Source organism: Psammomys obesus, unplaced genomic scaffold (assembly GCF_907164565.1).
Source record: "Psammomys obesus unplaced genomic scaffold, mPsaObe1.curated_primary_1811, whole genome shotgun sequence".
In the NCBI taxonomy this organism is placed as follows: domain Eukaryota; kingdom Metazoa; phylum Chordata; class Mammalia; order Rodentia; family Muridae; genus Psammomys; species Psammomys obesus.
This window is the reverse complement of record NW_026590635.1, coordinates 1-17,025: the sequence shown is the minus strand read 5'-3', so window position 1 is coordinate 17,025 and position 17,025 is coordinate 1. Positions and strand designations below refer to the sequence as shown.

Here is a 17,025-nt window from a genome sequence, read left to right as displayed (position 1 = left end):
AAAAAAAAACATAGTGTATTCTGTATATGGTTGCGTGCTGAGGCCTGTTTCTGTGTGAGCTGCTGAAGGAGAGTGTCAGAATTAGAAAAAGCAAACCATATTTCAAAACTTGACCAAGGGTATTGAAAATTTACAAAGGGAGCTTGGTGTGTGTCTTGGTTGGTGTTCAGCTGGCCTAGTATGCAACATGCTCAGGGTTCATTCCTCAGCACTGTGTGAAAAGCACAGAGTGGCGCAAGTTTGTAATCCCTGTACTGAGAGGTAGAAGGAGAGGCCATGAGACAAAGGTTGCCTCAGTTACATAGTGAGTTTAATATACATCTGGTCTAAGGGAAACAATGCCACTTTAAAAAAAAAAGCCCACAAAAGAAAAACAAAGAAAATCCATATATTCTCTGTTAAACAGGTTCCAATTTGGGGGTGGGGGAGTAAAAGAACCTTCAAAACTGAATCTGACTGAAAATGGGCACTGTTCTCCTCAGGAATAATCTCTAGCACTCAGAAACCTCAATGCAGTTGAGGGTTTAGGTGAGACAGTGTTCCTCCAGACAGTCTGGTCAGCAGTTGAGAGACACTCCATTTTCCTCTATTCTTTGACTCAGAAGGCAGTGGTCATCTGCTGTGTTGAAAGAAGTTAAGTCACTAAAAGCTGAGCTAAGCTGGAGGCTTGAGATCATGAAATAAAGTGCATTGCCAAGGCACTTTAGTTTGGCTACAGAGTGATCCAATAGGCAGATGGGAAGACTCAGACCTCCATAGCTGGCAAGCTAAAAGATCCTTGTACCAAGAAGCTCATTGCAGGCTGGAAAGAGTATAAGCAGTCTCGGTGGCTGGAGACTTATCTCAGTAAGTGAGAATAACACGGAGTTTGATAGTTTGGTACCTGAGGTGAACATTGACTCAAATTGTTTATCTACCTGCTATTGTTCACATTTATAATACCCCCAAACTTTGAAGCTAGTGTTGAACCTAAAATCCACAGTACATCACTTCAGGAGAATGATTAAAACTCAGCAAGTCTTAAATTATGAAACTATATCCTTTGTTTTGCTAGTTTCCATGCTGTGGTTACTTCTCACACTTCTAACACAAGTTGAAAAGATCATGCAGCTGAAATATTATCTATCCCAAGGCTTTTAATCTGAGGATTTTCAGCAGTGTGATATAAGAGCTCCAGACAAAGATGATGAGCTAAGCGTGATCTTCAGCAGTCCCTGATACACAAAGAATGGGAACTGCAACAGGGATGACATCTCTGACGGACACTGGTCACTCACTGAATACAGTCATAGCAACAGTGTAAATCCAAGGACAGACAGGATTTTATTAATTAAACTGCTCATCACCATGTACATAAATGGCAATTTCCAGTATCTGAGAACCTCTGCTCCAACCTCCATTGTTTTTTTTTTTTTTTTTTTACTTTCTGCTCACATTTTCTTATTTTTGTTTTGAACCATGCATTTAGCAAGGTATTTTTTCTCTATTGGGTATTAAAATTATGCTTCTTCTTTTTATTGTTTTATAATCATCTAGCTTTGATTTCAGATAAACATGCTTTTCTTTTAGGAATAATATGACTTCTCATTAGTTTTGTTTTTGCTTTTCTACCTTTACCAAATATTTTCACTTTTTGTTATTGCTTGTTGTTAACTTTTAATTCTGCCTTTTATATTTATTTCATCTTGTTTTAAACTTGTTGCAGTAATTTACTTTTTACTCATTTTTTTTATATTCCAATTTTCTGCACTTCTTCCCTTTGATAAAATTCTTCTCCACATTTTCTGCTCTACTCTGGCTTATTTTTAACATTGCCTATCCTCTTTCCCCTATTTCATTTTCTTCACCTGATCACTTAATATCTCTTCATTTATCCTATATAAATTTTAATTATAGAGCATATTATGCAACAATCTTGCAATCCCATTTTAGGAGTCACTGCTGATGAAGTAATGGGCCATGGGTAACTTTAAATGTGCTTCTGCAACTCATTTGGCTTGATGTGGTTGCTGATAGAACACTTTGTTTTCTCCCACTGGAACTGGCAACAAAACATACACAAAATAAAAACAAATCTTGCACCACACAAATGCAAGAAGCAAGAAAAACAAGACATCATGATTCTTACAAAAACAACTTTGCACAAAAAACAGGAACATCAGGGCATCATGACCCTTCTAAGAATAACAACTTCTTAACTACTGAACATGCAGATACTGTAATTGGTAAAATGCCAGAGAAAGACTGAAGCTGTTCTGGTAATAAGGATCACTTTGTGAAGGAGGAGACAAAGAACAGGTGAATTCACTCTGAGGCATGGAGCACAACGGTAGCAATATGGAGAAAAACAATCTGCAGATGGAAGGAATAATGACTGTGGATTAGACTTATCAGATATTAATCTGAGTTACCAATAATGCATCAGTTTCATGTGAAGGGAAGAAATAAAAGCAGTTCTGCTTGGAGTCATTTAACCAACACTGAGTTCAGCTTTGAGTTCTCTACTCCATGCTCCCTTTGTCGTTTACCTGCTGCTGTTGTTTGAGTCTGAATGGAGCCTGTCTGAAGCTGAGTCTGTCCCTGTGTTTCATCTATTCTGGCTATGTGTGCCTGCGGTGACACTGTGTATATATCTGGAGTGTATCTCTGTGTATGTCATCTTCTATCTCTTCTGTCCCTATCAGAGGGATACACTCTTTTTATTGAACAGCACAGAAAACATGTCATGGGTAAGGGATTTGATACATTACAAAATATTTAACATAGTTTCACATGGGATTGGGTTAATGTCTCCAACTGATTCCACCAGCCTCAGATAACAAACATCAGTATTTATCAACAAATATCTATAAATATTAATGTTCCTTTCAAATATTTATTTTTTTCACCTTCCAGAATTCCTGTTTTCAGCAAATGATATACCTACATTATCTAGTTCAGATGCATGGATGAGTACATAGGTAAAGGTATATTATGTGGCAAAAGTTGATTACATGGGAAAAATCAAGTCAGGTAAAGTTGATTATTATATTAATCTCTTTTTTAAGAATGTAAATAAACTAAATAAACATGCTAAGTACATAGTTAGTTCACAGTTTCAAGTCTTTAAGTGATACAAAGTAGTGTTATTAACTTTGACTCTGTGGTCCCCCACAGTTCTACTTTCTTAGATGGTAGGAAACACTTTGCTAAGATTGCATTGTCACAAATCAATATGTATGAAAAGGTTAGAAAAAGTGGAAGAAAATAAATCAGCAATGTACTGGAGAAAAGTCCAACCATGTCAGAGGTAATATTAAGATCTTGATTGGACAGGAGCTCTACAAGGAGAGCAACAGAACCAAAAATCTCAGCACAGGGTTCTTTCCTGATACTCATACTCCAAGCAAGTACCATGCAGGGAGATAACCTAGAACCCCTGCACAGATGTAGCCCATGGCAGTTCAGTGTTCAAGTGGGTTCCATAGCAATGGGCACAGGGACCCTGATGTCCCTGAGGGAATCACCTCCCCCTGATGAGAGAACAGCCTTACCAAGCCACAGAGGAAGACAATGCAGCCACTCCTGATGAGACCTAACAGACTAGGATCAGAAGGAAGAAAAAGAAACCCTCCCTACTAGTGGACTTGGGGAGGGGAGTGTGTAGTGAAGGGGGAGGAAGGGAGAGATTGGGAGGGGAGAAGGGAGGGAACTTGAGGGGGGCTACAAAGTAAATAAAGTATAATTAAAAATAAAAAAGAATAAAATAATTGGAAAGAAAAAAGATAAAAAATAATCACTATTAATTGCATAAAAATCTATTTTCAATAAAAGGAAAGACAAGAATTCTCTTTGTTAGAAATAAGTTATCCAAATATCTTTTCATCATCACTTGAAGAAATCAGTTTAACTCCTCCCTCATGACTTGGACTACTTTTTAGCCAGGAAAGCAGAGGAGGAACTGCCATTATTTAAATTCACTGTGAGGGTGAACATCAACCAGGGCAGGCTTCCCTTGAAGAGTGATAGACCATGGACTCCAAATGTCAACGCGTGGAACTAAATGATGGTCGTTTCATTCCTGTGTTGGGCTTTGGTACTGCTGTACCACTAGATGTAAAACCTGTGATGTGGGGTTGAGGTAAAAACACAACTAGAATGTGTTTAAGTTTATCTGACTTGTAAAGTAACTCACTTCCTGGGGATAATTTACACTTTTAGAAAGCCAATTAGTAAAGATATTTCTACAATAAAGTTTCTTGGATGAGCCATTGTATTCTGGTGCTTTGCTTTGAGTTTGACTTAAAATTTCATTTTAATTATAGAGTATGAACTAAGTATATGTCCCATGTATGATATTTGTCATGGTTAATGTTTCATAAGATTATCTCTCTGCAAACAATCTAGCCTTGTTCTTTTAAGTGCCCTCAGCATTTCCAGTGCTGTTATTGCTGACTTTGGTTGCAAAAAAAAACTCTGTTAACTCTAAATAAACATGGAAGAATTACCTAGCAGAAACGAGGAACTTGGGGCATTTAGACATAATTTGTCTATATTTAAACATGTTGGATTTAATGCTTATTGGTACAAACAATTCTTTGCAATGAAAGTGTAGACAACAGTTCACCTACCTGGAATGAAAGCAGTTTTCTGGTAATATGCTTAGCCGAAATGTGTGTCTAGGGATTAGTTCCCAAAACTTTGTGTTCACTTTTTGTTCTGTGAAATTAATATTTTAATTTTATTTGTTTGTTCTCTTCATCCTTTTTTATTCTCTTTTTTTCTCTTCTTCTGCCCTTACCTCACTTCTTTTCCCCTCCCCTCACACCCTAATATGTTCATGCATGAATAACCTTGTGGAGGACAAATAGCAACAGATCTATGTTCCTTTCCAACATATGGGTCTCAGGCACTGAAAAACAGTTATCAGGTTTGTTGATAAGCACTTAACCTGTTGACTCTCTCAATGGACTCAAGATGTTTTTTTTAAAAAATGACAAAGTGCCCAAAATAATGAAGAACAAAGACAAGAAATCTTTAACTTGTGGGGGAAAATATAATGAAAGGCAAGATAAGATTGGGAGTACCTGAAGAATCCAAAAGAACTGAGAATAATGTCCAGAGTAGTTAGCAGAACAGGTTATCAAATGTGTAGTGATTTTACTGATAAAATTAAGAACTGAGATTTCATAATATGTGAATGACAACTGCACTGCCTAGGGCTCCCATAAACATACTTTGATTTGGAGACAGGATTTTGAGACATGCTAAGTCAAGTGTTGTATGTAACAAACTAAGAATAATGATCTTTGAACAGTTGCTTTAAACATCAGAATACACTTTGTGAATTCATTGTTTGGGAAATTTGGTGTGTTCTACCTGCTTTTCCTGGGAGAAAGCTCTTAGAAGATAAATGATAAAAGGATTTGTAAGAATTAACTCTTTAGGAAGGAACAAAGGATAGAATATGAATTACCAAACAGCTAGGGCTTGCTTGCTGCCAGAGATGGGGAATCTCAATTTTTGGCCATTCCCTGATCATGGGGACAGAGTCCAGTCACTCAGTGACCAGAGAACATGGGAACACAAGATTGTGCCTTTATTATTATTATTATTATCATTATTATTATTTACATTTTATTAACTCTGTATGCCAACTGTATCCCGCTCCCTCATTCCCAATCCCTACCTCCCTCATCTCTCCCTGCCCCTTTCCAAGTCCACTGATAAGGGAGGACCTCCTCCCCTTTCATCTGACCCTGTTTTATCAGGTATCTTTAGGACTGGATGCAAAGTCCTCCTCTGTGGCCTAGAAGGGCTGCTCCTCCCTTGGGGTGGGGAGGTGAGCCATTGAGTTCATGTCAGAAATAGTTCCTGTTCCCCTTACTAGGAAACCACTTGCTTACAGAGCTACCATGGGCTACATCCGAGCAGAGGTTCTAGATCAGCAGAGGTTCTAGATCATATCCATAGATGGTTCTTGGTTGGAAAAGACCCATGTCCCCAGATAAACTTGGTCCTTGTGGAGCTCCTATTATCTCCACATCATAATAACTCCTCCTCTTTTCATATGATTTCCTGCACTCTGCCAAAGGTTTATTTATGAGTCTTAGTATCTGCTTTGATACACTGCTAGGCAGAGTCTTTCAGAGGCCCTCTGTGGTAGGCTCCTGTCCTGTTACTTGTTTTGTACCTTCAATACACAACCCATTTGTTTTTCTAAGTGCAGATTGATCATCATCAATCTGCATGATTTCCTAGTTTTTGATTGCTGAGTAGTATTCCATTGTGTAAAGATACCACAATTTCTGTATCCATTCCTCCATTGATGGACATCAGGGTTGTTTCCAGGTTCTGTCTATTACAAATAAAGCTGCTAAAAACATAGTTGAGCAAATGTCCTTGTTGTGTACTTGAGCAAATTTTGGATATATGCCTAGGAGTGGTATAGCTGGGTCTTGAGAAAGCGCTATTGCTAATTGTCTGAGAAAGCGCCAGATTGATTTCCAAAGTGGTTGTACCAGTTTACATTCACAACAGCAACAGAGGAGGGTTCCCCTTTTCCCACAATCTCTCCAGCATGTGTTGTCATTTGAGTTTTTGATTTTAGCCATTTTGATGGGTGTAAGGTAAAATCTCAGGGTCGTTTTGATTTGCATCTTTCTGATGGCTAAGGACCTTGAGCATCTCTTTAAGTGTTTTTCTGCCATTCTATATTCCTCTACAGAGAATTGTCTATTTAGCTCCGTACCCCATTTTTTAATTCGATTACTTGATTCATTGCTTTTTAAATTCTTTAGTTATTTATATATTCTGGATAATAGCCCTCTGTCAGATATAGGGTTGGTGAAGATCCTTTCCCAGTCTGTAGGCTGTCATTTTGTTCTGACAACAGTGTTTTTTGCTATACAGAAGCTTTTCAGTTTCATGGGGTCCCGTTTATTGATTTTTGCTCTTAGAGCCTTTGCTGTTGTTATTCTGTTCAGGAAGTTTTCTCCTGTGCCAATGAGTTCTAGGCTCTTCCCCACTGTTTCTTCTAACTGATTTGGAGTATCTGGTATTATGTTGTGTTCTTTGATCCACTTGGACTTTAGTGTTATGCGGAGTGATAAATATGGATCTACTCTCATTTTTCAACACTTAGACATCCAGTTGGAACAGCACCGTTTGTTGAAGATGCTGTCATTTTTCCATTGAATTGTTTTGGATTCTTTATCAAAAATCAAGTGTTCATAGGTGTGTGGGTTCATTTCTGGGTCTTCTATGCGGTTCCATTGATCCTCCTTTCTGTTTCTATGCCAATACCATGCAGTTTTTATTACTATTGCTCTGCAGTACAGTTTGAGGTAGGGGATGGAGAAACCTCCAGACGATCTGTTGTTGTACAGGATCCTTTTGGAGATTCTGGGTTTTTTGTTTCTCCATATGAAGTTTAAAATCTTTCTTTCAAGGTCTGTAAAGAATTGAGTTGGTATTTTGATGGGAATTGTGTTATATCTTTAGATTGCTTTTGACAGGATGGGCATTTTCACTATGTTAATACTACCATTCCATGAGCATGGTGGATCTCTCCATCTTCTGGTATCTTCTTCAATTTCTTTCTTCAGAGACTTAAAGTTTTTTTTTCAAACAGGTCTTTCAATTGCTTGGTTAGAGTCACCTGAAGGTACTTTATTGTTATTAGTGGCTATTGTGAAGGGTGTTGTTTCCCTGATTTCTTTCTTGGCCTTTTTGTCTTGGGTATACAGGACGGCTTCTGAATTTTTTTTGGTTGTTTTTGTATCCAGCCATTTTTCTGAAGGTGTTTATCAGCTGAAGGAGTTCTCTGGTTTTGGGGTCGCCCATTTTACTATCATATTATCTGCAAAGAGTGAAACTTTTACTTCTTCCTTTTCGATTTGTATCCCCTTGATCTCCTTTAGTTGTCTTATTGCTTTAGCTAGGACTTCAAGTACTATGTTGAAGAGATAAGAAGACAGTGGGCAGCCTTACCTTGTCCCTGATTTCAGTGAGATTGATTTTAGTTTCTTTCCATTGAGTTTGATGTTGGCTATAGGCTTGCTATATATTGCCTTTACTATGTTTAGGTATGTGCCTTGTATCTCTGATCTCTCCAAGTCTTTAAACATGAATGGGTGCTGGACTTTGTCAAATGCTTTTTCAGCATCTAAGGAGATGATCATGTGGTTTTTCTCCTTCAGTTTATTTATATGGCGGTTGACATTGATGGATTTCTGTATGTAGAACCACCTTTGCTGCCTGGGATGAAGCCTACTTGGTCTTGGTGAATGATATCTTTGATGTGTTCTTGGATTTGGTTTGCAAGTACTTTATTGGGTATTTTTGCATCAATGTTTATAAGAGAGATAGGTCTGAATTTCTCTTTTTTTTGGGGGGGTGTCTTTGTGTGGGTTGGTATCAAGGTGACTGTGGCTTCATAGAATGAGTTTGGTAATGTTCCTTCTGTTTCTATTACATGGAATACTTTAGAGAGAATTGGAGTTAGCGCTTCTTTGAAGGTCTGATAGAATTCTGCATTGAATCCATCTGGCCCAGGGCTTCTTTTTTTTTTTTCTGGAGGGAGACTGTTGATGACTGCTTCTATTTCCTTGGGGGATATAAGACTATTTAATCTTTCTACCTGATCTTGACTTAATTTTGGTAGATGGAATCTATCAAGAAAATTGTACATTTGTTTTAGACTTTCAAATTTTGTGGCATATAAGCTTTTGTAATATGACCTAATGATTGTTTGGATTTCCTTGGTGTCTGTAGTTATGTCCCCCTTTTCATTTTTTATTTTGATGATTTAGATAGTTTCTCTCCCCCATTTAGTTAGTTTGGCTAAAGGTTTGTCTATCTTGTTGATTTTCTCAAAGAATCAGCTCTTGGTTTCACTGATTCTTTGAATAGTTTTATTTGTTTCTAATTGATTGATTTCAGCCCTGAGTTTGAGAATTTCCAGCCATCTTCTCCTCTTGGGTGTATCTGCTTCTTTTTTTCTAGGGCTTTCAGTTGGGACATTAGTTGCTTGTATGAGATGTCACCAATTTCTTCTTGAAGGCACTTAGTGCCATGAATATTATTCTGAGCTCTGCAATCATTGTGTCCCATAAATGAGGGTATGTTGTACCTTTATTTTCACTGAATTCTAGGAAGTCTTTAATTTCTTTTTTATTTCCTCCTCAACCCAGCTGTTGTTGAGTAGCAATTGTTCAGTTTCTATGTGCATGTAGGCTCTTTTCCAATTCCATTTTTGTTGAGGTCCAGTTTTAGTCCATGGTGGTCAGATAGAATACAGGGGATTATTTCAGTCTTCTTGTGTCTGTTGAGACTTGCTTTGTGACCAACTATATGATTTATATTGGAGAAGGTTCCATGAGGTGCTGAAAAGAAGGTATACTCTTTTGAATTTGGGTGGAAAGTTCTATAGACTTCTTTTAGTTCCATTTGATTCGGGTCTTTTGTAAGTGCCTTTATTTCCCTATTTGGCTTCTGTCTACATGATTTGTCCCTTGGTGAAAGTGGAGTGTTGAAGACTCCTACTATTAAGGTTTTGAGATTGAAGTGTGATGTAAGCTTTCATAATGTTTCAGTTATGAATGTAGGCGCTCTTGTATTTGGGGCATAGATGTTCAGAATTGTGATGTCCTCTTAGTGTATATTTCCTTTGATGAGAATGTATTGTTCCTTGTCATCGTTTTTGATTAATTTTGGTTGAAAGTCTATTTTATTAGGTATTAAGATAGCTACTCCAACTTTTTTTCTGGGTCCATTTGCTTGAAAAACTTTTTTCTAGCCCTTTACGCTGAGGGAGTTTTTATATTTGTTGCAGAGGTGCGTTTCTTTGATACAGCAGAATGTTGGATCCTGTTTTCACACCCATTCTGTTAGTCTGTGTCTTTTTATTGGAGAGTTATGTCTATTGATATTGATAGATGATAGTGACCAATGAACATTAGTTCCTTTTATTGTGGAGTAGGTCTTACTGTGTTTCATTGCTTGTTTTCTTTTAATTTTTGTTGGGATATTATCTGTATGCTATGTTTTCTTGGGTGAAGTTGTTTTCATTGGATTGGAGTTTTCCTTCTAGTATCTTCTGTAGGGCTGGTGTGTTGTGTAGATATTGCATAAATTTAGTTTTGTCATGGATTATTTTGTTTTCTCCATCTATATTGATTGAAAGCTTTGCAGGGTAAAGTAGTCTGGGTTGGCATCTGTGGTCTCTTAAAGTCTGTATGACACCTGTCCAGGTCCTTCTGGATTTCTGAGAAGTCCGGTGTGATTCTGATAGGTCTACTTGTATATGTTACTTGGCCTAGTTCCTTGCTGCTTTTAATATCTTTTCTTTATTCTATATATTTAATGTTTTGACAATGATGTGACGTGAGGATTTTTTCTTTTTTCTGGTCTATTCTGTTTGGTGTTCTGTAGGCATCTTGTATGTTTATGGACATCTCTTTCTTTAAGTTGGGGAATTTTTCTTCTGTGGTTTTCTTGAAAATATTTTGTGGACCTTGGAGCCTGGAGTCTTCTTTTTCATCGATTCCTATTATTCTTAGATTTCATCTTTTCATGGCGTCCTTGATTTCTTGGATATTTTGTGCTTGGGACTTTTATGATTTTACTTTTTCTTTGAGAGAAGTATCAATTTCTGAGAGTGTATCTTCAGCACCAGAGATTCTCTCTTCCATCTCTTGTATTCTTTTAGTGATTCTTAACTTTGTGGTTCCTGATCTTTTCTCTAACTTCTCCAGCTCCAGGGTTTTCTCAGTTTGTGTTTTCTTAATTGATTCTAATTCTGTTTTCATGCTTTGCATCATTTCCTTCATCTGTTTGAATGTGGATTCCTGTCTCTCTATGATATACTCTATTTTTTTGTTCATTCACTCTCTGTGTGCCACTAATTGTATCTCTACTTGTGCTCTATTTGTTTGGCTATATTTACCTATGTTTCTTTGAGAATTTTGTTCATTTTTTCTTTCCTTGACTCTAATTGATTGGCCAAATCTTTGATAGATTTGTTCATTTCCTCTTTAACTGTCTGAATTTGTATGGCTATTGCTCTGAGAGATTTGTTTTTTTCCTCTTTATGAACCTTAAATAGTTGGGTAAGCATAGCTTTAATGTCGTTTTCCTGTGCTTCCAATGAGTTGGAGTTTCCATCAATTTTGGGAGTTGCTGGTGAAGCCATGATTTCCTGATTTATGTAGGATGTGTTCCTTTCCAACCCCTGGCCATTGGCTTATCTATAACCTTCCCTGTTTGTTTCTGTATTCTGCAGTTCAGACTGGAACTGTCTCTCTCTCTCTGGCATCGTGAGAATTCTTCAGGAAGCTGAGAGATGTTCTGTGGCCTCAGTCTGTGTTGGTGCTTTAGCTGTAACTGTGGGTGGAAAGTCCAAGGGCGCAAAAGGGAAAATGCAAACGTGGGCAGGCATGTGTGTGTGTGTGTGAGAGAGAGAGAGAGAGAGAGAGAGAGTATGGAAGTGTGTGTGGAAGTGTGCCTCGAGGGACAGAGTGATAGAGAATGTTGAACCCTTGAGTGTATGGGAGGGGCTCTGCCTTGCAGGCTTCTAGGGGGTTACTTTTGCATGCACTGTAGATGTAGCAGCTGCTGGTGATAGTTGAGTTGCAATTTCAGGCCATTATCCACCGTTAACTCTTCAGTTGTGTCTGTAGAGCAGGGGCTTTAACATCCTAAGAGACCCTTGTTTCCCACAGTGGGTATATGGGTGGGAGGGGTCCGATGCCTGGCTTCTAATTTAGAAGGACCCTGGACGTGGGGCTCTGCAGACACTCAAGGGCTCACTCACTCTTAAGCAGGTCACATTGGCAAGGATCAGGGTATCTGGGCTCTCTGTTCTCTGGTTTGGTCTTATTCAGGAGGATTGAAGCACTCCACCAGCTCAGTGCTGCTGCAGCTGTCAGGTTAGGGAGTCCAGCTGCAGCTGGAGACTGGGATGCCAGTCCATATGCCTTCTGAGAAGTCCTGGAGATCCTCCACTGTGCTCTCCAGGCCTGGGAGCCTTAGCGCCTGTTGTGCCTAGCTTGTATGGCAGGTCTGCTGGGCTTTGGTGGGTATATAGTGTATTATCTGTCACCAAGGGTTTGGCCGGGCCATACAGTCAATGGCTGAAAGGCCCTATGGAGTCAGTATGGCTCCTAGCAGCCCTGGGACCCTGGGAGGATGGTACTGTGGCTCTGGGACTCCAAGCCAGGTACAGCTGGCAGTTGTGGCTAAGAGGGTAGAAGCCCTGCCTCAGTTCCCAGGCAGTAAGCTCTGAGGTGAGAATCTCGGTGAGCCAGCTGTGTGGAGGAGGAGGGAGGCCTGAGAAATGGTAGTGCTTGGAGATCAAAGGATCCTTTCTCTCCTTCTCCAACCAAGTCACATGTGACCTGAGACCTAAGTTCTTACCTTGTGCGATGTTCCCTCTTCTTTAGAAAGCCTCACCATCGTTTTCCTGGGTTCAATAGTCCTTCCGCTCATTAACTCAGGAGGTTCAGCTCATCTGCAACTCAGAAACTGTGCGTGCTAGTGGCCATCTCAAGATTGTGTCTGTTAAGCTGGATATTTGTAGCTAATGATAGGAAATAGGAAAGGGAGGATCAATAGAGTCAGACTAGGGAACTTATCTATTTTCCTTGATGTAGCTGTTTTTGAAACCAGCTTCTTTTATATATTTATTTATTTCAAGCTCCAGTTTTATATATTTATTTATTTCCAGGTTCCAGGGGCAACTGCTTTCTTCTGCAATCACCAAACAGCTGTCTTTCTGGGACTTTGAACTCAGTTTTATGGCCTTGGATTTTGAGGCCCATTTCCTGACACAACACCTAATTTTTTTTTTCAATGGAGCATATTTTCTTGAGTAAATCTTGCTTAACATCCTTATGATTACCTGTAGTAAGTCCTGGATTTTAGGTGCTAGTGGACATCTCCTATATTATGACTAACCGGTGATTGCCAAGAACAACAGAGTTTCCCAGATTACCTGACCCTTGTTACCCCATACACAATGAACATTATAATCTTAGAGGGAATATTTACTACAAAAGCATGGGAAAGTAGATAGTAGAGAAGTCACATTTTGTGTCCAAATATCTTCTGAATCATGCATATCTATCTATAAATGCCACTTTTTTTTTTTGTTGCTCTTCAGTTTCCTGTGAGTAAGGCTAAGGAGATCACGGAAATAGCCATTGAGGCTGGCTTTTGTCATTTTGATACTGCTTCTGTCTATCAAAATGAAGATCATGTGGGAGAAGCCACCCGAAGCAAGATTGCTGATGGCACTGTGAGGAGGGAAGATACATTTTTCACATCAAAGGTACTGTTTACCTAATGCATCTGTTAATGAACCATGGTGTTTGAATAGATGTTCATATATTAGATCAGTAATGGCTAGTGAGTCATACTTCCTGGTTTACCTTTTATTCAAGTGTATTTGCATATTGGATACAGTGTTGATTCACAGAGAATGACTTTCTCATCATTGCTGTCTATAGATTCCCAAATTTAATGCCTCTCATTTCCACATCTCAGTTGATAGGAATGTGATATAAACTGGAGTATGGAAGACAGTAGCCTTGCGTATCTCCTGAATAACAGTGCTCAAGACTATGAAAATTTTAAATACTGTTATTAATAAAAATAAACAAATAAATAAGACTTTCAGTGTTAAGCAAGACATAATGAATCCTGTTTGTATTCTGTATACTATACAACAAAATGATGAAAGTATTTCCTCTGCAGTAATATAAGTTAAAAATTACAAAAGGCAGCAAGTCACAGAAATAGGCACCCAAGAATGACATACAATTGACAAATGAGGCCTCCATATGTATATACTGAATAAAAAAAATCACACATATGCAGACCCCCCCCCACTGATTCTTACCCAATGGACTCATTAAGAACATTATATGCTTATTGTCCATTTTTAATACAATGAAACATAATATTGATAAGAAATATTATTATTACTTGATTAAAATGTTGGTTCTTGAGTAATTTTCAAGGTTAATTTACACATAAGATATTTGCATGTGTATATCAGATTAAAGGACATTTGGAAAGAAGTGGGAATATTCCTCCTGTGCCCATCAATTTCAAATTGGTACAAAAATGTCTCTGTGTTAAGTAACATAAAGAAACAAATTATTGGAATTTATTAATTCAACCTCAATTCCATATTTAACTATAGCTTTGGTGCAATAGCCATCGCTCAGAATTGGTGAGCTCTTCTTTGGAACGGTCACTGAAGAAACTTCATTTGCACTATGTGGACCTTTACCTCATTGATTACCCAATGGCCCTGAAAGTAAGTTGTGTCAATCTCCATGAATATTTCATTTAGAATGTAGTTTGGGATTATAACGGCTTAGTGATGTGGCAGCTATACATTCTACACATCTAAAATATAACTCCTGCTGAGGCTCAGGGATCATGGTAGAGGAGGAAACAGAATGATTGGGAGTTCCAGAGAAGTTGAAGTTTTGCTGTAATATTACATCTTCTATAGATATCAGACAAGCTATACTCATAAAGAAGACTAGACAAGGACCAGTAGGTATGATAATGCAGAAGGGAGAAAATCTCTTTGGGCTTAACTCTAGCCTAAAACAAAGAAACAAAAAACCCTACAAGCAACTATGTAATGATGGGAGTAATTGAAATAGCTGTCCCCATGAAAGAGACCTCATATTGGCACTCCAGCATGTGGTCATCACTAAATAATCATAAATGTCAACTAAGACACTCCATAATGACCCAGAGATGCAATATTTCAATATTTATGAATATATATAATGGATATAAGAAAATAGAATCCTAACACGCAAGGGCATTTCATATAACTTAATATCCAAAATGAATGACAAATAGAATTGTATTAAATAAGATCCATCTATCTTATGGAGAATTAGTTCTCAGATGTCCCTTTCCCTAGAACCATTGCTATTGGTTGGAAAATATGTTTGTTGAAGGTTATTTTAACATTGATTCTTTTCCAGCCAGGAGAAGATCCGTTCCCAGTTGATGAACATGGAAAATTAATATTTGACACAGTGGATTTCTGTGACACCTGGGAGGTGAGTTCTTGAATTAGAGAGCACAGGGGGAATGCAGCAAGAGAAAAAGTCATGCTGCAATTCATTTGTGAGAGTGGAATGTACCTTTTGTCATAAAAAAACTAAAGCTACTTTCAAGGGCTGTTTTGTCTAAGAACAGGATCATGTGCATGCCTTTAATGTAGCAGAAATGAAGAAGGTGTGCAACCCCATCAAATATTTTGTGACTGTCCTTTCCTCCATAGGCCATGGAGAAGTGTAAGGATGCAGGATTGGTCAAGTCCACTGGGGTGTCCAACTTTAACCGCAGGCAGCTGGAGATGATCCTGAACAAGCCTGGACTCAAGTACAAGCCTGTGTGCAACCAGGTGAGAATCTTGGCCTTCTCTTCCCTTTGTCCATTCCCTTGTTTCCCTTCTTGCCATTGGTTGATAGGTACTCTTCTGGTATTCATCTTAGCTTTGTGGAATGGCATGAGCCTATGCAAGTGTTTATGCATAGGACATTTATGATGTTTGAATGTGCTTTGCTCTGTGAAAGTCTTAGTGGAAAATAATGACAAATCTTTTTCTTGATAGAGTTTAGAGGTAAGGATGATCAAGGTAGAATGTAGTTGATGATCACACTCCAAAGGGGAATGTGATCTTATCCCTGATGTCCTAAGAATACACAATGACTAATGTGTAAAGACTGTAAGGAACTATATATAGAGAAGACTGGAAAAGCTTGATATTGCCAGGAAACAAGTATGTTATGACAGTACCAAATGATACTCATTTGGGTTTCTGTAGGGTTCATATGCTTTGTTGATTATATACCAAGACTTAGCTACATTGAAAATCACAGCAGACTAAAATTCTCATCCCGGTTAGAGGGAGAAAGTTTATTGTTTGTGGTGACATTATTTAGGTTTGTAAAATTAAATATTTAGAAATTTCGAACAAAAGTCAGCCTCAGGAGCTGACTTTGTTTTTTTAGCATATTTCAATATGTTCTTCTAGTTTGTGGTATCAATCAAATTGTGAAATGATTTCTTTCTATCCATGGCTCCATTCTTTTAGGTACTTATAACCACTTTCAGTAGGTAAGTAAAAGTCACATATAAGAAATGAAAGTATATATTACGTATTTTGCATTAAGGACCACTAGATATTCAAATATAAAATAATGTGCTGTCTATAACTTTTAATGTGATGTTATGATTACTTTAAATCACTTAAAATATTGAGTGGTATAGATCTTCTATATTTATTCATCTATGTCCAAAATTGTTGACATTTTAGAATACTGAAAATTATGTAATTATATACGCATAAATTTGTGCAATATGATGCCAAACCTTTCAAAGTTAGATGTACATATCACTATCAACCACTAGTGATTTTAGAAAACTTCTCATAGGAATGAAACCTATTCTTTTGTGGTTGAATTTGCATCATGAAAACTGAGAGAGTGTATAACATTCCATTCTATATGTATTTCCTTGAATATGTATCTATGGTGTACTCTACATACAGTTTGTGCAAGTGAATACATGGAGGTTGACGTCACAAATCTTCCTCTACAGCTTGTCCATTGAACCATGGTCTTGTTCAAACCCATTTTGAATCAGGCTATTCTTACCAACTGAGTTGCTTCTCGAAAACCAGGTCTCTGCCCTAATAGTCTAAAAATATGGGCAGACTGTTCTGCCCATTTTAAATTTATGTAGGTTTCTGAGATCTGAACTTAGACCTCTTTTTTTTTTTTTGGTAGTAATTGTCTTAACCACTCATCCATCTCTCCCTCATTCTGATATGAGTTATTAATTCACAATGAAATTGCCCTGTTTCTTCCAAGCCATTTTAGGTAGTTTTTTTCTTTTCAAGGAAAATTGTTATTCACAAATTTTCCAAATATATTCCCACCTCTTTTACTCTTTCATATTGATCAACCCTTTTCTAAGAATATTTAAAGTACTGGAATGATTCAGGTA

At 37.8% G+C, this 17,025-nt stretch overlaps 1 protein-coding gene across 1 annotated transcript; it reads left to right on the top strand.

Moving 5' to 3' along the window:
* Positions 1–4,011: 4,011 nt before the first annotated feature.
* Positions 4,012–15,533, top strand: LOC129677439 (aldo-keto reductase family 1 member C21-like; the record flags this gene model as incomplete). Its single annotated transcript, XM_055608048.1, has 5 exons — positions 4,012–4,095; positions 13,142–13,309; positions 14,186–14,302; positions 14,994–15,071; positions 15,296–15,533. Coding segments are annotated over exons 1-5 (685 nt in total), but the record flags the coding sequence as incomplete, so codon positions are not given.
* Between the last annotated feature and the right edge of the window lie 1,492 nt (positions 15,534–17,025).